Below are 22,881 nucleotides of genomic sequence, written 5' to 3'. Positions count from 1 at the left end.
TTAAAATATTAGCTATATTCAAAAATTCTATATATTAGAAAATGGCAGACTGATTCAGGTTGATACTGGAGTTGATAATAGATGTGTATAAACTTTACAGAATTTCTAAAAAAATACACATTGAATGTCTTTGTTATTACTTTTTGTGACCTTCAAAGTATTCTAATACTAATGCAGATTTTTAAAATCTAGTCCAAGATTAAATTATCATAGCAAATAGTCATTACCCAGGACATAAAACCTGGGAATTTTGTTGCTTTCATTTCTTTTATTGAATTAATTTTAGTGTGATTTAAAGGCTTTCCAGGAAACAGGTTTGTAAAATTCATGTTTTGTCTGTCAGTCAGACATTATCATGATAGATATTAGCATGTGCATAAAATTTATGCCAGAGTATATTTTCAAAAACCTCAATTATATTTCCCCTAAGGCCTAAGGGGCCTTGTCGTTACTCAATTGACAGGTAAATATATTTCTCCTACCCTGTAAACCTGGATCGGCTTTTTTTTCTTTTTTATTGTATTTTATTGTCAGAGTAACACATAGAAGGGTTACAGCTACATTCATCACGTAGTGGGTGGATTTATTTCTTGAACATTGATACCCTTTCTCATGGTTTTGTCCAGTTTTACCTCCCCCCCAACCCCTCCCAATCACTGGATGGACTTTCTGACTGAGAAGTGCTGTATCAGAAATAAAGTGTATCACTTTAGACAGGAATAAGTAATAAACTTTTCAGCTTCTACAAAAAATCTATTTTTGATTATCATCATTTTATATCTTCATAGGTACATAGCCATTTGGTGATCCTCTGCTAGGACAATCCTAATTATTACAAATGAGGAAAACCATGGAGCTTATATTTCTCTGGGTCTGGCTTACTTCACTTAATATGATATTTTCCAAGTCTTTCTAATTTCTTGGGAGTGGGGGGAAGTAATTCTTTCTGATGGAAGCATAGAAATCCATCATGCATATATATCACATTTTCTTGATCCATTCATCTATTGTGGGGCATCTGGATTGATTTTATATCGTAGTTATGGTAAATAATGCTGCAATGAACATGGTTGTGATGGTTACATTAGTGTGGTTATATTTTTGATCATTTGGGTTAATGTCTAGGAGTGGGATTGCTAGATCATTTTTAGTCTTTTGAGGAATCTCCATTCTGATTTCCACAGTGTTTGAACAAATTCACAGTCTCTCCAAAAATGTAGCAGCATTTGTTTTTGGGCATTCTCCAGCATCTGTTATTATTTTCTTGATAACATCCATTCTAATTGGGGTAGGATAGAATCTCAATATTGAATATTGCTTTGATTTGCATTTCTTTTATGGCCAGAGATGTTGAATATTTCTTCAGGTTTCTATTGGGTATGGAAACAAGAAGTGTGTGTGAGTGTGTGTGTGTGTGTGTGTGTGTGTGTGTGTGTGTGTGTGTTGCTTGCAGTTATTTCTTTTGTCTGTTTTTAATCTTCTGGTTTATTCCCCATGGTTGCTGCTTCTGATTTTCATGCCCTTTGTCTTGTATATATTTTTATCTGAAGGGGCATCTCAGAAACAGTGGGACCAAGGCCTGAACCAATGTAATAGCAACACTGACTAGACACTATGTTGTAAATGAAACTTACAGCTTAGAGGGAGGAAAGTAGAGATTGGGAAAGCAAGAGAAAATGAGAAATGCTGTTCAATAAGAAATGCACTCTTTATCTTACTTATCTAACTGTAACAGCTCTGTATACCACCTTTACAAAAACATAAAGTAGAATTCCATTGTATAAATATACCACATTTTCTTTTTCTTTTGGTACCCTGTGTCTTGTATGTATGTTTGACTGATTTTGAGAAGGGAAGGAGAATAACAAAAAGGACAAAGTGTGAATCAATGTAACAGTGATACTCATAAGACACTATGTTTGAAATGAACTTTACCACTTGATGGGAGCATAGAGAGGAAAGAAAGGGAGAAAAAGCAGCAAGGGGTAACAATGTTCATCAAGAAATGAAATTTACAACATGTCCCAAGAAAAAATATTAATAAATAAATTTATTTTGCTCAATCTTGTAAAGAAAATAAAACAATACTAGGAAAAAACATTATTTTCTTGTTTACATGGAAATTGTTTAGTGAACAACAGACAAGTTTCTATTTACTAAGACTTCTTAGAAGTAGAAAAAATGGTTGGCTAACTAGAGTTATTCAGCTTTTTCAATCTATGCATGCAAATCTACTTGGAAAAGAAAATAACACACAGCTAGCCATGTTTTACCCTTCATTATAGAGAAGTAGAAAAAGTTTATGTTTCAAACATGTGAAATGTTATGAGAATATTGAGTATGTGTTTAATGTTGGCAGACATATTGAAATATTTGAATTTTCAAATTAGTAACTTCAAATCCTATTTTATTTGTATAAAAACTTGTAATAGCTACTGAAATTTGAGTTTTTACACAATACCAAAAAAATTTTATTTTTCAAAAAACAATCTAGAGTGTGTAAATATTTACAAGTCATATAGTAGTCCTTTATTAAAGAGCATTTCTTCATTTGCATTGAAAGTACCTTTATTATTTTTCTCAATTATTAGAACTTCACTTGATTTTGACTTTGAATATACCAGAACTAATTGGTTTTTCTGTTTTTTGTTTTTTTTTTTCTTTTGCCAGACCCAGAGCTTGAACTCAAGGGCCTGAGCACTGTCCTTCGGCTTTCTCAAGGCTGTAGCTCTACCACTGTAGCTCTACCACTTGTCATAGCATCATTTCTGGCCTTTATTTATTTTCTTCTTCTTCTTCCTCCTCCTCCTCCTCCTCCTCATCATCATCATCATCATCATCATCTTTCTTTCTCCTTCCTTCCTTCCTCCCTTCCTTCCTTCCTTCCTTCCTTCCTTCCTTCCTTCCTTCCTTCCTTCCTTCCTTCCTTCCTTCCTTCCTTCCTCCCTCCCTCCCTTCCTCCCTCCCTCCCTCCCTCCTTCTTTCCTTCCTTTCTTCCTTCCTTTCTTCCTTCCTTCCTTCCTTCCTTCCTTCCTCCCTTCCTTCCTCCCTCTCTCCTTCCCTCCCTCCCCCCCTCTCTTTCTTTCTTCTTCTTTGCCAGATCTGAGCTTGAACTCTGGGCCTGAGCACTGTCCTTGACCTTTCTCAAGGCTAGCGCTCTACCTCTTGAGCCACAGCATCACTTCTGGCCTTTTCAGTGTATGTGGTACCAAAGAATTGAACCCAGGTCTTTGTGCATGCTAGGCAGGCATTCTACCACCAGGCCAAACTCCCAGCTTTATACCAGAATTATGTTTTTAAAGGAACATAGTTTTTATAGTTTTATGCTATTCAAATGTTAAGTATTCTGAACAAGATAGGTAAAGTAAACAACATTGGCATGAATATTGCTTGCTTTGTAGAAATATCTGGAAATCTGATAATTTCAGAATGTTTATGTATGTGTGAAAGAAAGAAATACTTGCCATTTTTGTGTAAGTGCTGGTTGTATTTATGTTTAAATATGAAGGTATCCATGCAAACTTTATCCACATGTCAACTAATTTTACTGAACATTGAAGTGATATTTTTGGATAAATTTTGTATTAATACATTACCCTTTACTTTGTCAGATTTTGTTTGTTTATGTGTGTATAAAATAAAATGATATTCAGACTTCAACATCAAAAGTGTTGAACATTTAGTATTCTGTCTAACCTACCACCAGCTCCATGGATAGCAATGAAATTGCAAATAATTAGAGGTTAATTGGGAAGAATGGGAATTGGGGAAAGTAGATTTTGTGGTGGTGGAAAATAGAGAAGTAAATCTAGAAGTTGACATTATTATTACTATTACTCATTCTTGTTTCCCTTGCTTGTCTCAGAAATAACTGGTGGATAAACCAATAATGTGGAATTCCTGACGTTGAACAAAAAAATCATATTTGTATTTTTTATGACTTTGTTTGATTTTTGGTGATGAAATTTCACCACACACTTAGAGTGGTTACTGGCAAAATCAAGGAGTCCAGCCAGGATATATAACAATTAATACTAATCTTGGATGTCATTTGCCATGTGCTAAACATTGTGCTCCTATATTTTGAGTGATTTACTTCTCACAACACTGTGGCATAGGTAGAGATGTTGACTATGTTTTGTAGACATGCACTGGGCTCTGACTTGCTAGGTGACATAACTTACTGCTAGAAAGGGGATTCTAGCCCAGGCAGACTGACTGCAGTCTGACTTTGTATCCTGCTGAAAGGTCGAAGATGTGACAGTGATTGTTTATTTGCACATTCCTTTAGGAGTATCTGAAGAATTGATCTGAGTGGGAAGAGCAAATTGGGGAGCATTTCAGTAGCTCTGCACAGCTGTGAGAGCAAGGAGAAGCAGTGCTGTTTTGAATAATCACTTTGCTCACACAGGTCACATAAGGTCTTTCAGAAAAGCCGTATGTGTTAGATTGAGTGAAAAGATGTAGTTGTTGTGATTGCTGAGTGGGCTGAAGTGACAGAATAAATGACCTCAGCTCACAGTACTGCTCTCCAGGAGCCAGGATGAACAGAAAAGCAGGGGAATTTTAGGGTAATTTAAACAATATTTGCGGTGGTGGCAACAAGTAACTGCTCCTACACAGCAGGCGGAGGTAGCAGGGAGTCTTTCTTAGGGCTCTGTTGTTCTCACCTAAAACTTCCAAAGCTTAACTGATTGCCAGGATAATTACCCCCCCCTGCATACTCAGGGTACTTTTAGATCCACTTCCAAAACATTAGGGAAAAGAAAGAAAAATAATCATTTTCAGGTTGAGCAGGTTGGCCCTTAGATGCTGATACATGGCAAACTGCAGTCCAGTAGGAAAAGAAACCAGATTTCTTAAGGATATGTGGAAAAGAAACCTATTATTTTTCCCCTCTTATTTTTGAGTACACAACATTGTAATATGCTTTATAAGTTTGTATTATTTACAATGTCTCGAAGTGGGTGGTTGAAATTACAAAAGTAGCACATCGACACTGTTGCAGCTAAAGCGAACCCTCTCATTTTCTGTTAATCATAACTATCATATGAGCCTATGCTGTGTAACATCTGAATGCATTTCTAAGTAAAAATGTTCTGTACCTCCAGTTTGATCTTAATGTTCATTCAAGCTAGTAATCTATGATAAATAACTCAAATCCTTGTCACTTAGATGAAAAGCTAAAGGAGACTTAAGGATCTCAAATCCAAGGTATCTTTTTCACTGCATACTAATGCTAATAAACAACCATGACTTGGCCTCAGGGTGGGGAGGAGGTATTGGTTTCTGAAAATACTGAAAATGTAAAACAAGAGGGAGAGGTTGATTTGGGCACATTCTTCATTGGTTACAACCAATTGGTTCTAATGATTTGGGCAGCCAGCAGACATCACAGCAGCGCAAGGAGCTCATGGTGGAAGATTCTACTCCCTTCATGACACCCAGGAAACAGAAGAAAAGGAGAGACAGTGACCCAACTCCTATCAGCCTCCAATGACTTCACTTCTTTCCATTAGACTCTGCTTCTCAAAGGCTTGGGCAGGTGTCAAAGTGGGGACAGGTGAAGGGATGGAGACAAAGCCTAAAATGCCTGAGCCCTCAGAAGCTATTTATTCTAACCATAGTAGTAATAGTGCTTTGCCTATGCATTACCCCTAGGGGGAATTATGTTAACATTCAGCTTTTCAGCAACAAAACCAAGGTACAACATTGTTTCAGAAAGATTTAAGAGTCTTGTAATTATCGCATTAATCCAAATTATACACCAGCTGGGAAATACATAATTCACTCTTAATATGGAATTTTATTCAGCTTCTAACAAGAATAATTCAGGGAACAAAGATACTTTTATGATAAGATCTCACCTTAATGATTTTAGTATGATAATGGAGACAGGAAGAATAATATAGAATATACAGTTGGTTAAAATAAGTTGCCCCATTGAGGCTATGAATAGGAATTGGGGTAGAAATAAACATATAGGGCAGAGAACAGTGGTTCATGCTGGCTGCAGTGGTATATACCTGTTATCTCAGAACGTAGGATGCATAAATAGAGGATTATAGTCCAGGCTTAGGCAAAAATCAATATGCTATCAATAAACAACTAAAGCACAAAACAGCTGGAGTAATGATTTAAATAACAGTGCCTGCCTAAGGAAGGAAAAGGCACTGAATTCAAATCCCAGTATCACCAAGGGGAAAGGGAAGGAAGGAAGGAAGGAAGGAAGGGAGAGAGGGATGGAAGGAGGGGAAAGAAAGGAAAGGAAGAAGAAAGAACAAAAGGGGTGAATAATCACTGCCATTGTAAATTAGTAACTTTTATTGGTGATGACAAAATACGGACTGTTTAGCATTTGTTTGTAGAATGTCTTGCATTTCATACAATTGATATATTTCATATAACAAGTTTTACCCGAACTAGGGTGTAATTAATCACATTGTTTTGAAGAAATTGATCTTAATCATTCAAGAAATTAAGGGACTATTATTTATGTTGCTAACAGCAAGTTTTCACATAGAGAATTTATTTGGTGTTTATCCATTTCATTATTTGAAGGCACAGTTAAGTACTCAAAACTTTGACTTTTGAGATTCTAGCCCATTTGTTTATGAAATAAGGAGATTCTATGTTAGTACTCACTGGTGATTTTGTGGTGTGTTTTAGCATCTGGGGAACTTGTGTTGATATTCTAATGTTTATCCCACCCATTGCAATGGTGGAATGGAAAAAAAGAATAAATAACACAAGGGATAACGGCTATGAGGGGAAAGAAAGGGAATGCTCCTCCACACTACTTTGGGGTTGCTACCTCTCTCTTCCATCTAAGCAAGCCGTGCTAGAAGCAGCATGGAAGCATTTCTAAGTTGGCTTCTGGCATGTAATAATACCTGAAGCAAGAGCCTGGAACAGCCAGACCATGCATACTGATTAGACTTGTGGTCTTAGCAGTCCTGTGGTCAGGACACAGCTGAAGACACAAAGCTTCCACTCAGAGAGTCAAAAAGAGAGAGGAACTCTACCCTTAAGGAAGAAGGAAACTCAACTCATTGCATGCCCTGTGTTTGCAAGACAGTGTGATAAAAGTTAAATCCCTGTGGCTCAAGGGTAACACATGGGTGGAGATGATTCATTCCTTAGCCCTAAGAAGATATTACACACACACACACACACACACACACACACACACACACACACACACACACAAATATACATTAAGAAGATGGAGATGTTTGACCCAGTTATGTTTGTCCTAAGTAAGACATTTCAAAGATAGAAAAATTGCTAAACCATGGTGAGGTTTTTCCACATGGTATGAATAATAGCTCTAAGGAGATTATTACAGAACTATTCCCATAGCATTAACTTCACTGTGGCTGCTTTAACAAATTACCAAACAATGTTATTTAAAATCCTATGCTACTGTCTTACAGGGTAAGTTAGAAGCCCAGAATGGGGAACACTAGGCTAATAACAGAATCAGAAGGGCTGACTTCCTTCAGAAAGCTCTAGGGAAGAGTCTCTTTTCCTTGTCCTTATCAGCTCCCAAAGGCCATCAATAATACAACATTTGTGGCATGTGGATTTCTGCTAATCCAAAGCCAGCGAAGGCTGGAGTCTGTCGTGCTACAGGCATGGGGTCATAGTGACTCTCTTGCTTTTTCTTGCACAGGATGGTCTAGAATACATTACACGTGGGTAACTGAGGACATACTGCTCCATCAAAAGGCCAGCTGATTAGCAACACAAATTCCATCTGCAGTCCTTGTTCTCCTTATCACCTCAGCTAAGATAAACATACATCCTGAATATCCAGGTCTGAGTACATTTCTTTTTCTTTTTGTTATTGTTCTTTTTTTCAGGGGAGGCTATTATTCTGCACACGTAACAGCTTTTTTAATATATTAATTGGACAGTTGGTTTTCAATATTTCATTCCTGTAATACTATCCTGTAAGTTAGGTACTGGGGGTTCATGCCTATAATACTAGCTACTTAAGAGGCTGAGATCTGAGTACTATAATTCAAAGCTAGCCTGAGCATGAAAATCTATGATATTCTGATTTCCACTAACTCGCAAAAAGGCTGAAGTTGAGCTGTGAATCAAGTGATACAGTAATAGCCTTGAGCAATAAAGCTCAGGAGCAGTGTCCTGAGTGCAAACCCCAGGAATGATATAAAAACAAAGACCAAACCACTCTCCCCCCAAAACCCCCAAAATGCATTTGTCCTTTAGAGACAATGACAGTCACTAGCTTATCATAAGAAAAATTAGGAGATATACTCACTTTGTTATCTGATATATTGAATTTATTTGTATTTGGTTATTTGAAATTTGATAGGGAAGGGGGGAAAACCAAGACGGGTGGGGGGTGTGGGGGGGAGGGAAATGGGTACCAAGACATGTGAAAGGGTATCTATGTATGTGAATTAATGCACCTTCTATCTGGCAAATATCATGTAACCCTTTTACTAATTACCACAAAAAAACAAAAAAAACAAGAAAAAGAAAAATTAGGAGATATAATGAAGTTATTATGGATTCTGTAGAAATGTATAACAGCTTATTGGCAAGTAGATTATTTCTTAAGGAAGTGACTTAGCAAGAAGAAGCATGATTGTTTTATTTAGATTACATTTTATTTTCTTGGAGAAAGATTTAACAGACTTTAACAGATAGAGAAATTCATTTTAAATCAAACCATTCAATGCTTTGGTGTACTTGTGCAGGCAGTTACAGAAAATTACATACTTAAAAAAATAAAATGACTGTATCTTTAATGAAATTTGTGAATAGATAGGAACCACACTTTTAAACAGATATGTTTAAATAGATAGTAGAAAATTAACAGAAAATAGATCATGTGAAAACTTTTGTATTTCCTTGTGATTATTATAAAAACATTTTAAACTGTGAACTTTTCTTGGGAGACAAAAATAGCAATTTCATATTTATAATGTCCTTTTAAAAACATTACCTTTAAAGAAATTATTGCAATATAAGCTAGATACTCCTAAAATTAAAAACTTACATATTCAAATATATTAATCTAATTTGACATGGTAACTTCTCAGTACTCTGAAAGCTTGCAGTATCCTTTCATTTTCATGTATGCTTTCATTTTCATGCACTATGTTTCCATTAGAAGGCATAAAATATTGTATTTTGACACTTTTTTATTTACTGATTATGCATTTGAAATTCACCATGCCTATTCATGAAGCAGGCATAGGAATGCCATATACTTGGATCTAATGTTAACTTAAAAACATACCTTTGTTGCTTTCATTTGTGAAATTATCTCTTTACATTGGAAAACAGGATAGATGTAGTAAATAGAAGTCTAGGTTATTTTGATAGAAAATGAAGTTCCAAATAACTCACAAAATGGTAAAAAAAAGTGTTTATTCAATTCTTTCGTTTACCTCAAAAATTTCTCATCCAGTTTGCAGAAAAACAAGTTTATTCAAAGTACATCTTTTTGTTTTATAATCCGTTTCGTGTTTCCTGTTTTATATTCTGTCCCTTCTTTCTCATGCTTTGCTTTCTGGAACAGAGCTCATTACTAAGGTGGTAGGGGACTCGTTTCAAAGGCAACATGAGTCACAAAAATATCAAGCCCATGGTTTCCTTCAGGACATTCATATATTTCGTGTGTTAGAAAAGAAAATCTTTCCTTAGGCGCAGTGATATCACTCCTGAGAAACCAATTACTTTCCAAATATCTGCAGTACTATTTTTGACATTACTATGTCATATAGGAAAACATACTATAGCTATGTGGTATATAATCTTACCTAATAATCTACAGTCCTTATAAGTCAACAGAAAAACTGATTTAAAAATGTAACTACCTAGGAGCTAGTAACTGGGTAATAGAATTAAGTGATGTTTATATGTACTGGTCACCCACAGCTTGGGATTTTAGTTTCTTTGCAGTTGTAATTCTCCATAGTTCTCCATGTTTACCTTAAACATCCAAAACAACAGGGGACATTTTTGAACAATCTATAATACTCCTCTTGAATCTTGAAAAAGAAAAGGAAAAAAGATGTTACATATATTCATGACAAATACATCAAATTGTTACAAAGTCAGAAAATTTGGCATCTTTAGTTTGTTAGAACCTTATAGCTTTTTGTACGTTGGAATAAACTTGAGTAAATATGCACTATAATTACATACCTAATAGTAAGTATTTTTAAAAGCTATTCTTTTCTCTATGAATGCATAATGTTCTGATTAAGTACCAAAAATGCACTGTGCTTAGGCACTAAAAACAGAAGCCAGTCTGGTAGAAGAAGAATTTATCAATTTTACTCTTGACCAAAAAATAATCATAAGAAAATGCTTACCTTTCTGGATAAAACACAGAGGAATAAGAAAATAAACATTCCCTGGAAGGCATTGCTGACAGTGAAGAGGTAAGCTGTCACCACAGAGGCATGTACCACATGCAGAACCCCAAAGATCCAGGTGGTACCAAGGAGAAATAGAAGAGCAAGAGCTCCTCTTGCACAAGACCTAGAATATATTTACAATGTTTCAATTAAGAAAACCAGACATTGCTGGTCACTTGTCATTAAGTCCATAATCCTAGCTACTAAGGAGACTGAGATGTGAGGATTGAGCTTAAAAGCCAGCCAGGACAAGGGAAGTCTGTGACATTCTAATATCCCATTATCTACCAGAAAACAGAAGGTGGCTCTGTGGGTCAAAGTAGTAGGGTCCTAGCCTTGAGCAAAAGAAGCTCAGAGACAGTTCTCAAGACCTGAGGTCCAGCCCCACAGCTAACACAAACAAACGAACAATCATAAACCTGTTATGTTCTATATTCTCCTCCATACTCCTTATATTAGGTGAGAAAAACATTTTCTCCAACTGGTAAAACTACAGAGACCATGGATGACTTGAAAAACTGATAAATGATGCTACAGTTTGTTAGGAACATACTGGGAAAAGACGTCTCCTGAAATTTTGTCCCTATTATGAATATATGACGTTTTAAAAGGAATGACTTAATTTTAAAATATTGTTTATCTGTGATTCTCCGTGTATGTGGCAGGAACTATTAGGAAGAAGTCGTACATCTGTCATCTAGGAAGTGTTCCTAGAAAACTATGCAAAGCATTCCATATGGACAAAGTCAGACCTTGTTCCTGACATCAAAGCAGCCTTCTGGGATCCTTTTAAGGGTAGTAGTGAAGAAGGCATAGGATATAAAACCAGCCTTATGGTTTAATCCTTGTTTTTGTAGTGAAGTTATCCCAGATTTATATTTGAATACCAATTTCTTAAAAAATTAAAGGAAGAACACAGACAGACACACAGACACACACACACACACACACACACACACACACACACACACACACAGAGAAGCTCAAACATATTTTCCATTGATTGTCAGGTGGTTTTAGGTAAAATAATATTCAATCCTTTTCCGTGAGGGCATTGCCTTGAAAATGAGGCAAATGACTTTTATCTCATTCATTCAGTCCAATCATTTCTCACTGCAGAAGGTACTTTTTAGCAGTGTGCCTCAGAAAAGGAGTCATTTTAACTTTATTAAAAACAGCACACTACAAGAAACTGTGAATGCTGAGGACTGAAAGAAAGCAATCGATCAAACATCTGTTAAATCCAAACTATAAATCTTCTGCAAGGCACTGAAACTACAAGAATGTTCCAAGCAATACAAACAGTCAGTTGTTTCCTACATTCCCCATAGTATACTTCAGCATTTCCCGAACAAACCACTTTCAAGATCTCAATAAATCAGTTTAAGAAGAGAAGGTTAAAGAAAAATATCTTGGCAACATGTAAACTAGGAATTATAAGGGAGAAACATGTACTAAGTGCAGAGAAATACTTTACAAATGAAAACCACTAATGCCTAGTAGGACCCTAAAACAGCCATCATCTAAAAAATAAAAACAAAAACAAAAGCAGAAAAAAACAAAAACAGTAATCTCAAAATTTATTTACACTTTAAGTAATCAAAAGTTTGTGGAGATATGGCTCAGTGGTAGAATATTTGCTTGGCATGTGAGAGACCCTGTATCTGATCCTCAGAACAATAACAAATAATGGTTATAGATTTTCATTATTAAAATAAGTCAACTTCAGTGAACACTTACCGTACATTTTCATAGCAACTAACTTCTGGTTTCAAGCCAGCAGTGTGACGAAAAACTTTGTATATGATAACTCCAAAAGCCAAGAGATTCACCTGGAGAAAGATGTTAGTTTCCAAAAAGAAATAATTCATGATAAATTAAATACACATGAAAGCAATAAATAAGCAGTAAAGATTTAAATTAAATAGGATCCATAAATTCACTACATATATATATATATACATGCATATACTTGCATATTATATATGCATGTAACAAACTATAACATAATATGATATATATTACACTATATATAAAACATATATATTCATATAGAAAATTACTCGGAGGCTTTTGTAAAGAAACTCTGTAGTTGATTTATACAATAAAATGATAAAAATCATTCATATACATGCTAGGTATTTATTTTAGAGATGGCCACACAACACGAACACGGGGCAGCTACTGTAACTCCCACCATTTATTTGGTGGGAGTTGTATTCCTAAGGCATAGGTCAGATTTCCATCAATATTATTGGGTCACTATTCAGTTAATCCAGTCTAGGTGATCTTTGTCCTTTCCCTTTTCCTGTGGGCAAATGTAACAGATGCTTTTAACCATCTGTGGTATTGGTCTTCAGCACTCAAAGGGAAGGGAAATGGTGAATTCATTCTGATCATGGATTTACATGAAGAAAATCAGAAAGTTATGAATTCTCACAGAGAGTTCTCAGCACAGATTATGAAAATGTTCTTAGAAGGAAAATAATATCCAAACCACAATATAGCTATACCAAATGTATCAATTAAATAAATACTTATTGAGAGATTATAAATGATATTAATTTTTATTTACATCTCATTTTATCAACTAAATAATGCATATGCAGATTTTAATATTCTTGCATTGAAATGTGTTTTTCCTTTTGTCTATGTTCTTTGAACTACATTCTTGCAGTGTCACAAAATTAATTGAAAGTGTCTTCTAAATATATAAATGTATTTTAAATAAGCTAATATTATAAATATAGTCTATAATATAAACATTATAGAAACAATGAGCATATTAATCCTTTGCTGGCTATATTTTATTAATCCAAACAGGCTTTTCAAAAGCCATTTAGAAATGACAGTAGTTAAATATGTTATATTTTTTTAGTTAAATATTTCTAGTAATTTGGAAGTCTATAGATACAGGAAACTTTTTTCCACATGCTAATTACTTTCATATAGCTTCTCAGAATGAAACTGTATAAAAAAAGCATTTTAACATTATGGGTCAGAGAACTTCATATTGTTACTTCACGGAGATCCTTTGCAATGAAGGGTTTAGACTTAAAAAAATAATTTCAGCTGTCCACTATTTTAATTATATGATTAATTAATTCTAATTACAGTAATGCTTTCATACAAAAATAATTTAACAATTGTGGAGGGAAGATAAAATACATTTAATTGATTAAGTTGACAGTTTCATTCTATTTTTATGTTCCAATAATTAGCTGGAATGATAATTTAATAATATTTAATTTTATAAATACTTTTTAATGATTACTAAAGAAGGATACTTAGTATTTTCTAATAGCTATGGTTTCTTTCTAATATTAAAGACAATTATACTTAATTTTATAACTACATATGTTTTCAAATTAAAAAGTATTCAAAAATTTAATAAATATACATAATGTAATATCAGCCACTAATTGGTTTGAAAATCTTCAAAAGGTTTTTACAAGACATTTATATCAAACTTTATAGAACAACAAATATAGAGCTGCTGATAAAATAAGTTATTGCAAAACTGATCTGCTGCCAATACCTTTCCACATAGAGAATTTAAAATATTTTGAAATTTCTTTGAATAACACTGCCTTTGAAAATACTTTCTTACCCTGCCTGATGTCTTAGTAGTACATGAACATTATACATAACTCCTCTGTATCAGATGCTAAAATACTGAAAAGGAAAGAAAGCATATTCCCTGGGGAAGATGCAGAGCTGGAAATTCATTGTTCTGTGAAGAGGGAAAATGTTTATGGACTTATAAAAATCAGGTGCTTTAGCCTAATAGGGGACTCATTATTATCTCCTGAGCTCGTATTTTTTCCAAAAGTAAGAATAAAAGAGATTAAATAATTTTGTTTTATATGTTTTTGTTTCCTTCTTTCCTTTTTCCTTCTTTTTTGTCTTTCTTCCCTTCTTTCCCTTCTTCCCTTCCTCCTTTCCTTCTTTCTTTTCTTTCCTTCTTTCCTTCCTTCTTCCTTTCATTCCTTTCAATATCTTGGCACTTAAACTCAGGTCCTGTTTGAGCTTTCTGGTTCAACTTTGGTGCTCTACCACTTGAACCACAACTTCCAGCTTTTTGGTAGCTAATTGGACTTAGAGTATTGGAACTTTCCTGCTCATTCCAGTCCCTTCTTTCATAGGCTCTGCTGAGATATCTGTTGTTATTTGGACTGATTTTCCTTTATAGGTTATTAATCTTTTCAAGCTGTCAGCTTTAAGGGTCCTTTCCTTAGTCTCTGTTGATCCTGTGCAGTGTATAACTTGGTGGTGGGATGTTCTCTTCTGGTCTGTTTGGGATTCTAAAGGCTTCTTGTATCTGGATGGGCCTATCATTTCTATGTTCATGAAATTCTCTGCTAGAATTTTGTGAAATAAATTTCTTATTCCTTTGTTGTCTTTCTGTCGACCTTCTTCAACACCTCATTCAGAAGAATGAGTCTTAGAGCTCCTGTAAGGACAATTCTTGTCTCTTGTATTTGTTCTGGATAATTATCTAATACAGAACTAATTAATGCCTTATGAGTGAGCTTTCATTCATTCTCATTTTTCCTTTAAAACAGTTATAGAATACCAACTAAGGGACTAGACTGCTTTTCTAGAAATAAGACCAAGACCTCAGATAAAAACGAAAGATTTCTGAAATTTACTGCTGCATTTTAGAAAACAGGTAAGAGTGATAGAAAAAAAAAAGTTGTCCAAAGCCACAAACTCTTAACTCTTGGAAAAAGCAATATTGTAAATGAAATATACTATTAAATTAATACATGCTTAAATTAATTAAGCATGCTTCTTAACTTCAGTTATATACCATTTTTAAAAATTTAGCACAATTTCTGTTGTTTGGGGTTAAATTCTTTAAGTGTCCTTTTTGAAAACAAAAATTTAAATACGTGAGACAGTGATAGAGAACTAACTCAAGGATTTAGACCTATAGGTATATTGAATCCAAAGGCTTCAAATTCAGACTTCACGATGAAGCATCCCAATCAATCATTTTTTCTTTTCTTAGCCTTTTCTCAATAATTGATGAAGCCATCTATATGCTGATGTCAGATCTCACCAAAAAGAATGAGAAAATTTCTCTTACAGCACTTTTAGAGCTTATTTTAATTTTTCATGTATATCAAATGAAATCTGGCCCATTTAAGAGTATGCCATGATCACAACCTATATGTCCTTTCAAATAGATTTATTACCTTTAAATTAACTCCTCAAGACAAACTTGCTTCTGCCATCAACAAAGGGCAGATTTCTACCAGTGGACCAAGTGCCAGTAAGGAAAAAAAGCCATTCATTTTCAGACCTTCTATCACTGTCAGAAGAGCAAAGCAATTATCAACTGAAATAACAGAATCAAAAATATATATTCTATTAATTGTCCGTGACTCAAATTCAAATCAAGTATAAAGTTTTGCCTTTTAGTTTGTTTTCTGTTGATCACTTCTTCAAGTGCCCTAGTTGTACTGGTAATTTGATGTATGTTAGGCAGAATAATGTTCTTTCCCTCAAAATCATGATGAAAAGGCCAGTTTGCATCTAGAAATAAGGTTATCAATTTTATGATAAGGTATGTACGCATTGAGTATATGTAATAAACTATTGTATAGCATTTATTTTTAACCCTAATACTCCAATACATAATAAATACCAAATTATTAAATTCTAATATTTATTACTGATGTTCCACATGTTTAAAGTAGAGGCAACTATATAAAGATTTGTGTATGATAGATAGTTCAATCTTTCTTTTTGAGGGGGAGGTTATGGAGCTTGAACTCTGGCTGGGGCACTTTCCTTGAGCTCAACTCAAGGCTACAGCCCTATCCCTGGCCCTGGAGGCTTCCCTGAGTTCTTCAGTTCAAGGCTACAGCCCTACGCTTCAGGAACAGCCCTGCTACCCATAGTGATTACCTAGAGATAAGAATCTTTGAACCTTGAGTCTTGAACCTCAGATCTCAGCCTCCTGGGTAGGTAGGATTAGAGGTGGGAGCCACCACACCCAGCTTTTCTTTGTTTTTTTTCTTCTTCTCCTCCTCCTCCTCCTCCTCCTCCTCCTCCTCCTCCTCCTCCTCCTCCTCCTCCTCCTCCTCCTCCTCCTCCTCCTCCTCCTCCTTCTCCTCCTCCTCCTCCTCCTCCACTCAAGGCTACAGCCCTTACCTGGCCCTGGATGTTGTCCCTGAGTTCTTCAGCTCAAGGCTACAGCCCTACACTTGAGCCACAGCCCCACTTCCCATTTTCTAGTGATTAATTAGAGATAAGAGTCTTTGAACCTTGAACCTCAGATCTCAGCCTCCTGAACAGCTAAGATTACAGGTTTGAGCCACCTTCACCAGCTCTTCTTAAAGGAAACATCTTGCACAGTGGACATTGCCTATAATCCCAGCTACTTGGGAGGATATCTAGCCAGGTTGTTCCTGGGCTAAATCTATCTAAACCTAGAACAGAATGGGATTGAGGTGTGGCTCAAGTGACAGAGCATTTACCTATCAGGCAATGGATCTGAGTTCACACACCAGCCCTGCAATATGTACATGTATATAAAGATGCATTATAAGTAATAAATGACTTTCCTCTTAGGAAGGCATAAATTCAATTTGTATTTTCAAGTGCATACCAGGTTATCTTTTGTATAGTAGTTCCATTCATAGAACTGCCAGATATAATCAATACAAATAAAACATGCCAGTATAGTTCAATTTCAGAAATATAATGAACAATATTTTAAGAAAATCCTGCTCCAAATATTTTTCAGATTAATCCAGCATGTCCTCTATTTTTCATAGTTTTCATAGTCATCTTTTATCTTTAGTTTAATTAGAGGCACTGACTTCTTAGTCAAAATTTCCAGGTATGTCTCCTCTCCTTGTAGAGGGATCTCTAGTTGGGTAAAAGACACCACAAAGGAAGAGGCAAAAGGTTTTAAGATGTTCCAAATTTTGTTGGAAATTGAACATATGTGCATATACCAAGGTTGATAAAGTGCCCTGAAATTCTGTAGTGCATGAAAGAGGACACTTGAAAGGATGGAGCCTAGCAAAGGTTATGTCAGGACATGGCATAAATCTTTCCACTGGGAAAATCTTTTGTGTCTGGAAAAATATTGCCAGGAAATAGAAAATAAATTGGGTTGTTACCTACAAAATACCTTTGGTTAATAAAGAAATGGCTAGAAGTAAAAATGATGTTAGCATGGTATTTATTGACCTATTGTCAAACTGATGAAAACATTTCATCATGTATACCTACATGAATTTTGGCAGCCTGAACATCAACAGCCTCATGGCTTAGTTCAGAATTAGCAGCTTTGGGAATTTCTACAGAGTGAACCATAGCTCTCTGCGTAGGTCACCAATCCCCAGCTCAGGAGGGAGCAGACTGCAGAGAGATGTGAGTTCAGTCTACAATTACATGAAAAGTGAAATACTAACTGGAAACACATTGAAACATCTAAACACATAATAGATTCAAGAGACTGAATATCACAGAGGAGCTGAATTTAATAGATCACTCTGGGATATTATAGTTTTCATGGAACTACACTCGCCTCTTGAGATTTGCACTTTAGAAGACAGCAGTGTTCCCCCACCAGGCATTACTTTCAGGGGAATGCAACTGAAGGAATATTCTTGGATAATATACCATTTTGCATGTACTTTATAAGTAGCTGTTTCATCAGTGAGAATCAAGGCAATGATAAGAGTATTTTTGAGCACTAATGTTTACAAAGTGCTCTCTATGCAACAGCCACTGGTTCAAGGGTCTTTTTGTTGTTGTTGTTGTTGTTGTTGTTTTTGTTTTGTTAGTCTTGGGGCCTGAACTCTGGGCCTGGGTGCTGTCCCTGAGCTCTTCAGTTCAAGGCTAGTACTCTATCACTTTGAGCCACAGTGCCACTTAACGGTTTTCTGGTGGTTAATTGGAGACAAGAATCTCATGGACTTTTGTGCCTAGACTGCCTTTGAAGCGAGATCCTCTGATCCCAGCCTCCTGAGTAGCTAGGATTAGAGGCGTGAGCTACTGGTGCCCAACTAGTTCAAGTCTTCTATTTATTTAACCCTCAAACCAACTTTAAATGTTCTATTACCATCATGTTATTATTGTCCTTGATGTTAGTGCTATCAAATTTGTTTCACATTTATGAGAACAAGAGCAAAAGAAGATTAAAGTGTTGAAGAAGCAGAGCAGAAAAATCTAATACCTATTAAACAATTTATGTTCCCAATCACTTTACAAAACTGCCATGTTATAGATGAAGGTCCCGAGAAGGACAAGTATGGTAATAATGAAAATTCCAAGATTTAATTGTGTAGTGATTTGATCGCATGGCTCCTACGATTATTATATTTTTAAAGCAGTTAAAATAGAAATATGACCAGATACTGATGGCTCATATGTATACTTCTATTCATCTATTTAGGAGCCTGAGATCTGAGAATTGTTCAAAACCAGCCAAGGCAGGAAAGTTCATGAGACTCATATTCAATTAACCACCAAATAAAGCTGGACAGGGAACTATGGTTCAAGTGGCAGAGGGCTAGCCCTGAACACAAGAGCTTAGGGACAGTGCCTAAGCCTTGCACTCAGGACTGGTGCATCTGTGCATACACACACAAACACACACACACACACACACACACACACACACACACACACACACACCAAGAGTAAAAGCGATATAGTCAGGTAAGTGCTATTTATTATTTAACTATTTAGTATTAATGTTCATGAAACTTGGGGAAAGTACCAATGATGAACTCTATCAGTGAATTGGAATTAATATATTATTCAATCATCTGCTAGAGATGGCTGTCCTCACTCTTCTCATTGTCAAAGAAAGAAAGACCATGGTACCTTTTCATAGCCTACTGAACAACCAGTGTTTTCTTTGTTGTTGTTGTTAGGTTTTGTCATTGACACTCAAAGAATGATGCCAAATTAATCTGAATAAAGAGCACTGTAGAATTCCAGTTCATATTTTTCTAAGGAAAAGTATCATTTTTAGTGCTTAAAATATGCATGACACAGTGTCCCCTCTTTCCTATATCTTATAGGGTCCCAGGAGTGACACAATCTATTTACAAATATATTTGGTCCTCAACTCTTTCGTTGTCTTTAAACCTCTTGCCATGCATGCATGCTTGCTCTATGGATGTTCATAAGTAACCCTAATATAACAGATAAATTAGATTTATGATACTTAAAGTATATCGTGTTTTAAAATTAATACTGACAAAGACTATAAAAATGAGACAAATTCCAAAGCTAACATTTTATTTTCTAATTCTAGAGTGAGTTTACTTGCCTACTAGGTTACAAGTACTATAGGAAAACTCCCTGCAAGGCAACCAGGTTTTAAAAACCATGAAAATCTAATTTGATTTGTTGAAAATCTTATTCAGAATGGCAAAGTATTGGGAAGATAATGTGAAGTATGAATTTAGATTCCACTTTCAGTTGCATTTAAAAATTATGCAATACTCACTTGAATGTAAAATTTCTTTAAATTCAGTGATACATACTTGATAATCTCTTTTTTAATGGACTATACATAGAACTGCCCTATGGCCTAAGCATAAGATCATGTAAAATGATACTTATTGAGAAGAACTCTATGAAAAGGAAAAAAGGTTGTCAGGCATGGTGACTCATGCCTGTAATCCTAGCTACTCAGAAGGCTGAGATCTGAGGATCAAACTTCAAAGCCATCCCAGGCACAAAAGAACCTGAGACTCTTATCTCCAATTAACCTCTAGAAAATGAGAAGTGGGGCTTGACTTAAGAGTAGGGCAGTAGCCTTGAGCTGAAGAGCTCAGGGATAACGCCCAGGTCCAGGGGCAGGGTAGTAGCCTTGAGCCGAAGAACTCAGGGATATAGACCAGACCCAAAATCCATGACCCACACACACAAAAAAAAAAATAGAAGAAGCTTTTGTTTCCATATCCTAGATTCATTATTTAGTCTCATCCTATGAATTCTCATTGAATAAGTGCTTTAAATTATTATCTGTTGGCCACCAATTAATGTACATTATTCTCTTTAGTGAAATTAATCCTTTCTAAGGAATTTACTTTTAAATGAAAGAATAGACCTCTCCAGATATTTATAAATAAATAAGCAAGTCAAGATGATAGTGCTAGAGTGTGAAAATTGAGTTGTGCATTATGTTTTGCTAAATGCTCTTACTACTCTTCATTTTCATGTGCTACAAATGCATCCGTGATAATTTATTGAGATACATGAAAAGTTTTGTAAAGATTAAAAGATTATTCAAAGATTAAATGAAAATGTGGACTGATTTGTTCTACCAGCATACCCCATGCTTTTTAATTTTTCATATGTCCTTAGAAAGCATCCTCACTATTGAACTAATTTTAAAGGGAAATACTAATGATTTGATTTAGTCAGCTGGCTTATTTCCAATTGGTATTGAGGGATCCAGGGGATTTACAAAGTTTTTTTGTACCTCTCATTTATTTATTTATTTATTTAGCCAGTCCTAGGCTTGAGATCAGTGCCTGAGCACTGTCCTTGGACTTTCTCAAGGCTGGAGCTCTACTACTTGAGCCTCAGCACCACTGCCGGCTTTTTTCTATGTATTTGGTACCAAGGAATCGAACCTGGGTCTTCGTACATGCTAGGCAGGCACTCTACCACTAGGCCAAATTCCCAGCCCATGTACCTCTCATTTATAAGTGGTTGTTTAGTTCTTCTAAAATGTTCTTAGTGAAACCCAACAATGTTATCTTTGAAGGTACTTGAGTTAGAATATAACTCTTATATATAAGTATATATTTAATTATCAATATAATATGCATGCAGTTAAGAATTCACTTTTTAAACCTTTCTAGCTATTTATTATTTCAAAAAGACAAGATATTAATTATTTAGTTATGAAGTATTACAGTCACTCAAATACTTTATAATAACATAGAGGAATATTTGATTATTACAATGCCTAAAATGCCTAAAAATGTGACAAAAATTAAAAGATATAAAAATCATTGATTCTGTTTTTCTAAATACTTAAAATTCAATTGAATAGTGTTTCTAATATAGCTCTAAACTACTGTTCCCAAGTCCCAGTTATAATATTTTTATATCTATGCTATTTGTTCAAGACTATGAAATGCATTCATATGTAGTCTATTTAAAATATAAACCTAGATTGTTAGTTTTCAATGAAAAGACCTTGGAATAGCATTGTTCAAGGACAATTTAATTTGTCTGGGGACAGTTTTGCTTGTCATATCTTGGTGGCTTTGCTAACCGAATCTAGTGATGAGAGACAAATCCCAGATGGTGACTACAATGCACATGACAGTCTTCACAACAAGGATTTTGTCCAAACAAAGTGTCAACTGAACCATGGTTATGAAATCCTGATCCAATATAAACCTTCCATTGACTTGTATATTGCAACGTCATTGAGGAATCACAGTAGATACGAATATCTTATGTTATATGTATTAGAGAAAAGGACATTCTCAAATGTCATTGATCTATTGATAATTGAAGAAATTGTTTTTCAGAATTATATTTAAGTCTCCAAATCTATATATAAATATGTTTCTACCTCTAAGAAGCACTTTGAAACTATTCTCTGGGTATATTATTTGTAATAAGGAAGCATTAGAAACAATTTTGCATTTACAGGGGAGAAGTTAAATATTGCACACTCATAATGCAAAAAGAAAGGTGGAACTGCCTTTCTTAGTGAAAAAAATGGATACAATACATTGTAGGTCATAAACATTTAGTTTTGAGCCTGTAATAACATAGGTGTATATTGTTGATATAACATATACATGCATATGTATGCATGTATATATGCATATACACACAAAGCAAAGATCTGGAAGGATAAAGAGTAATATTTAAGAAATAAGCTGTAAGTTACAAGGGCATAAGTGTAGGATGGAAAGTTCACTTTTTACTTCAGATAGTGTCATAATAGTTGTATTTCTTTTAATATTGGATAGTTTTGCAACTAAAATGTGATATAAATATAAAACATGATATGAATATGCAGATGATATGGAGATATAGCTGTTGTCTGACTAATACGAGATAGACAGAAAATTCACTTTTTAGTAGGTTTTATTAGGCATTTCTAGAAAAAAGAGAATTAGAGAGTATAACAGAAGAAACTATTAAAGAAAAGTGGTGCTCTGGTCAAATCTGAAAAGTGGATAAGAATAGTAACACAGTAGCACTCAATTATAACCATTTTGGTTTGCATTCTAATGAAAGCTCACAATTTTAAAGAAAATGCCTCTTTGGACAGAGTTTAATTAGTGTTTGCTTCAATCAAGCAAACCCAATTCTTCAATTCTGAAAGTATCTGTAAGAAAGTTCAATTTCTTTTTAAAAGTTAAATTATTTTTACAAACTTTTTAATATTTGTATACTTGAATATATTAGCTTGTATAGTTTTTGTTGAAAGAATTCAGCATTGAAGATTAAAAACGTGGAAGAA

The 22,881-nt window shown here is 34.8% G+C and overlaps 1 protein-coding gene across 3 annotated transcripts in view; it reads right to left on the bottom strand.

Annotated features, from left to right (window-relative positions):
- Positions 1–8,629: 8,629 nt before the first annotated feature.
- Adgrl4 (adhesion G protein-coupled receptor L4) overlaps positions 8,630–22,881 on the bottom strand; it is a 77,560-nt gene continuing 63,308 nt past the window's right edge. For all 3 annotated transcript variants that reach the window (XM_090334545.1, XM_090334546.1, XM_090334547.1), the window contains 3 exons: positions 12,144–12,235; positions 10,359–10,527; positions 8,630–10,031 (listed from right to left, as the gene is read on the bottom strand). In XM_090334545.1, coding sequence (XP_090190671.1) covers positions 9,969–10,031; positions 10,359–10,527; positions 12,144–12,235 — 324 coding nt within the window. In that variant the 3' untranslated portion in view covers positions 8,630–9,968. The remainder of the gene's footprint in view (positions 10,032–10,358; positions 10,528–12,143; positions 12,236–22,881) is intronic.

This window comes from Megascapheus bottae, chromosome 6 (genome assembly GCF_031878675.1).
Source record: "Megascapheus bottae isolate mThoBot1 chromosome 6, mThoBot2.hap1, whole genome shotgun sequence".
Classification (NCBI taxonomy): Eukaryota; Metazoa; Chordata; class Mammalia; order Rodentia; family Geomyidae; genus Megascapheus; species Megascapheus bottae.
Note: the sequence above shows the minus strand (reverse complement) of the source record. Positions and strands in the feature narration are given on the sequence as shown.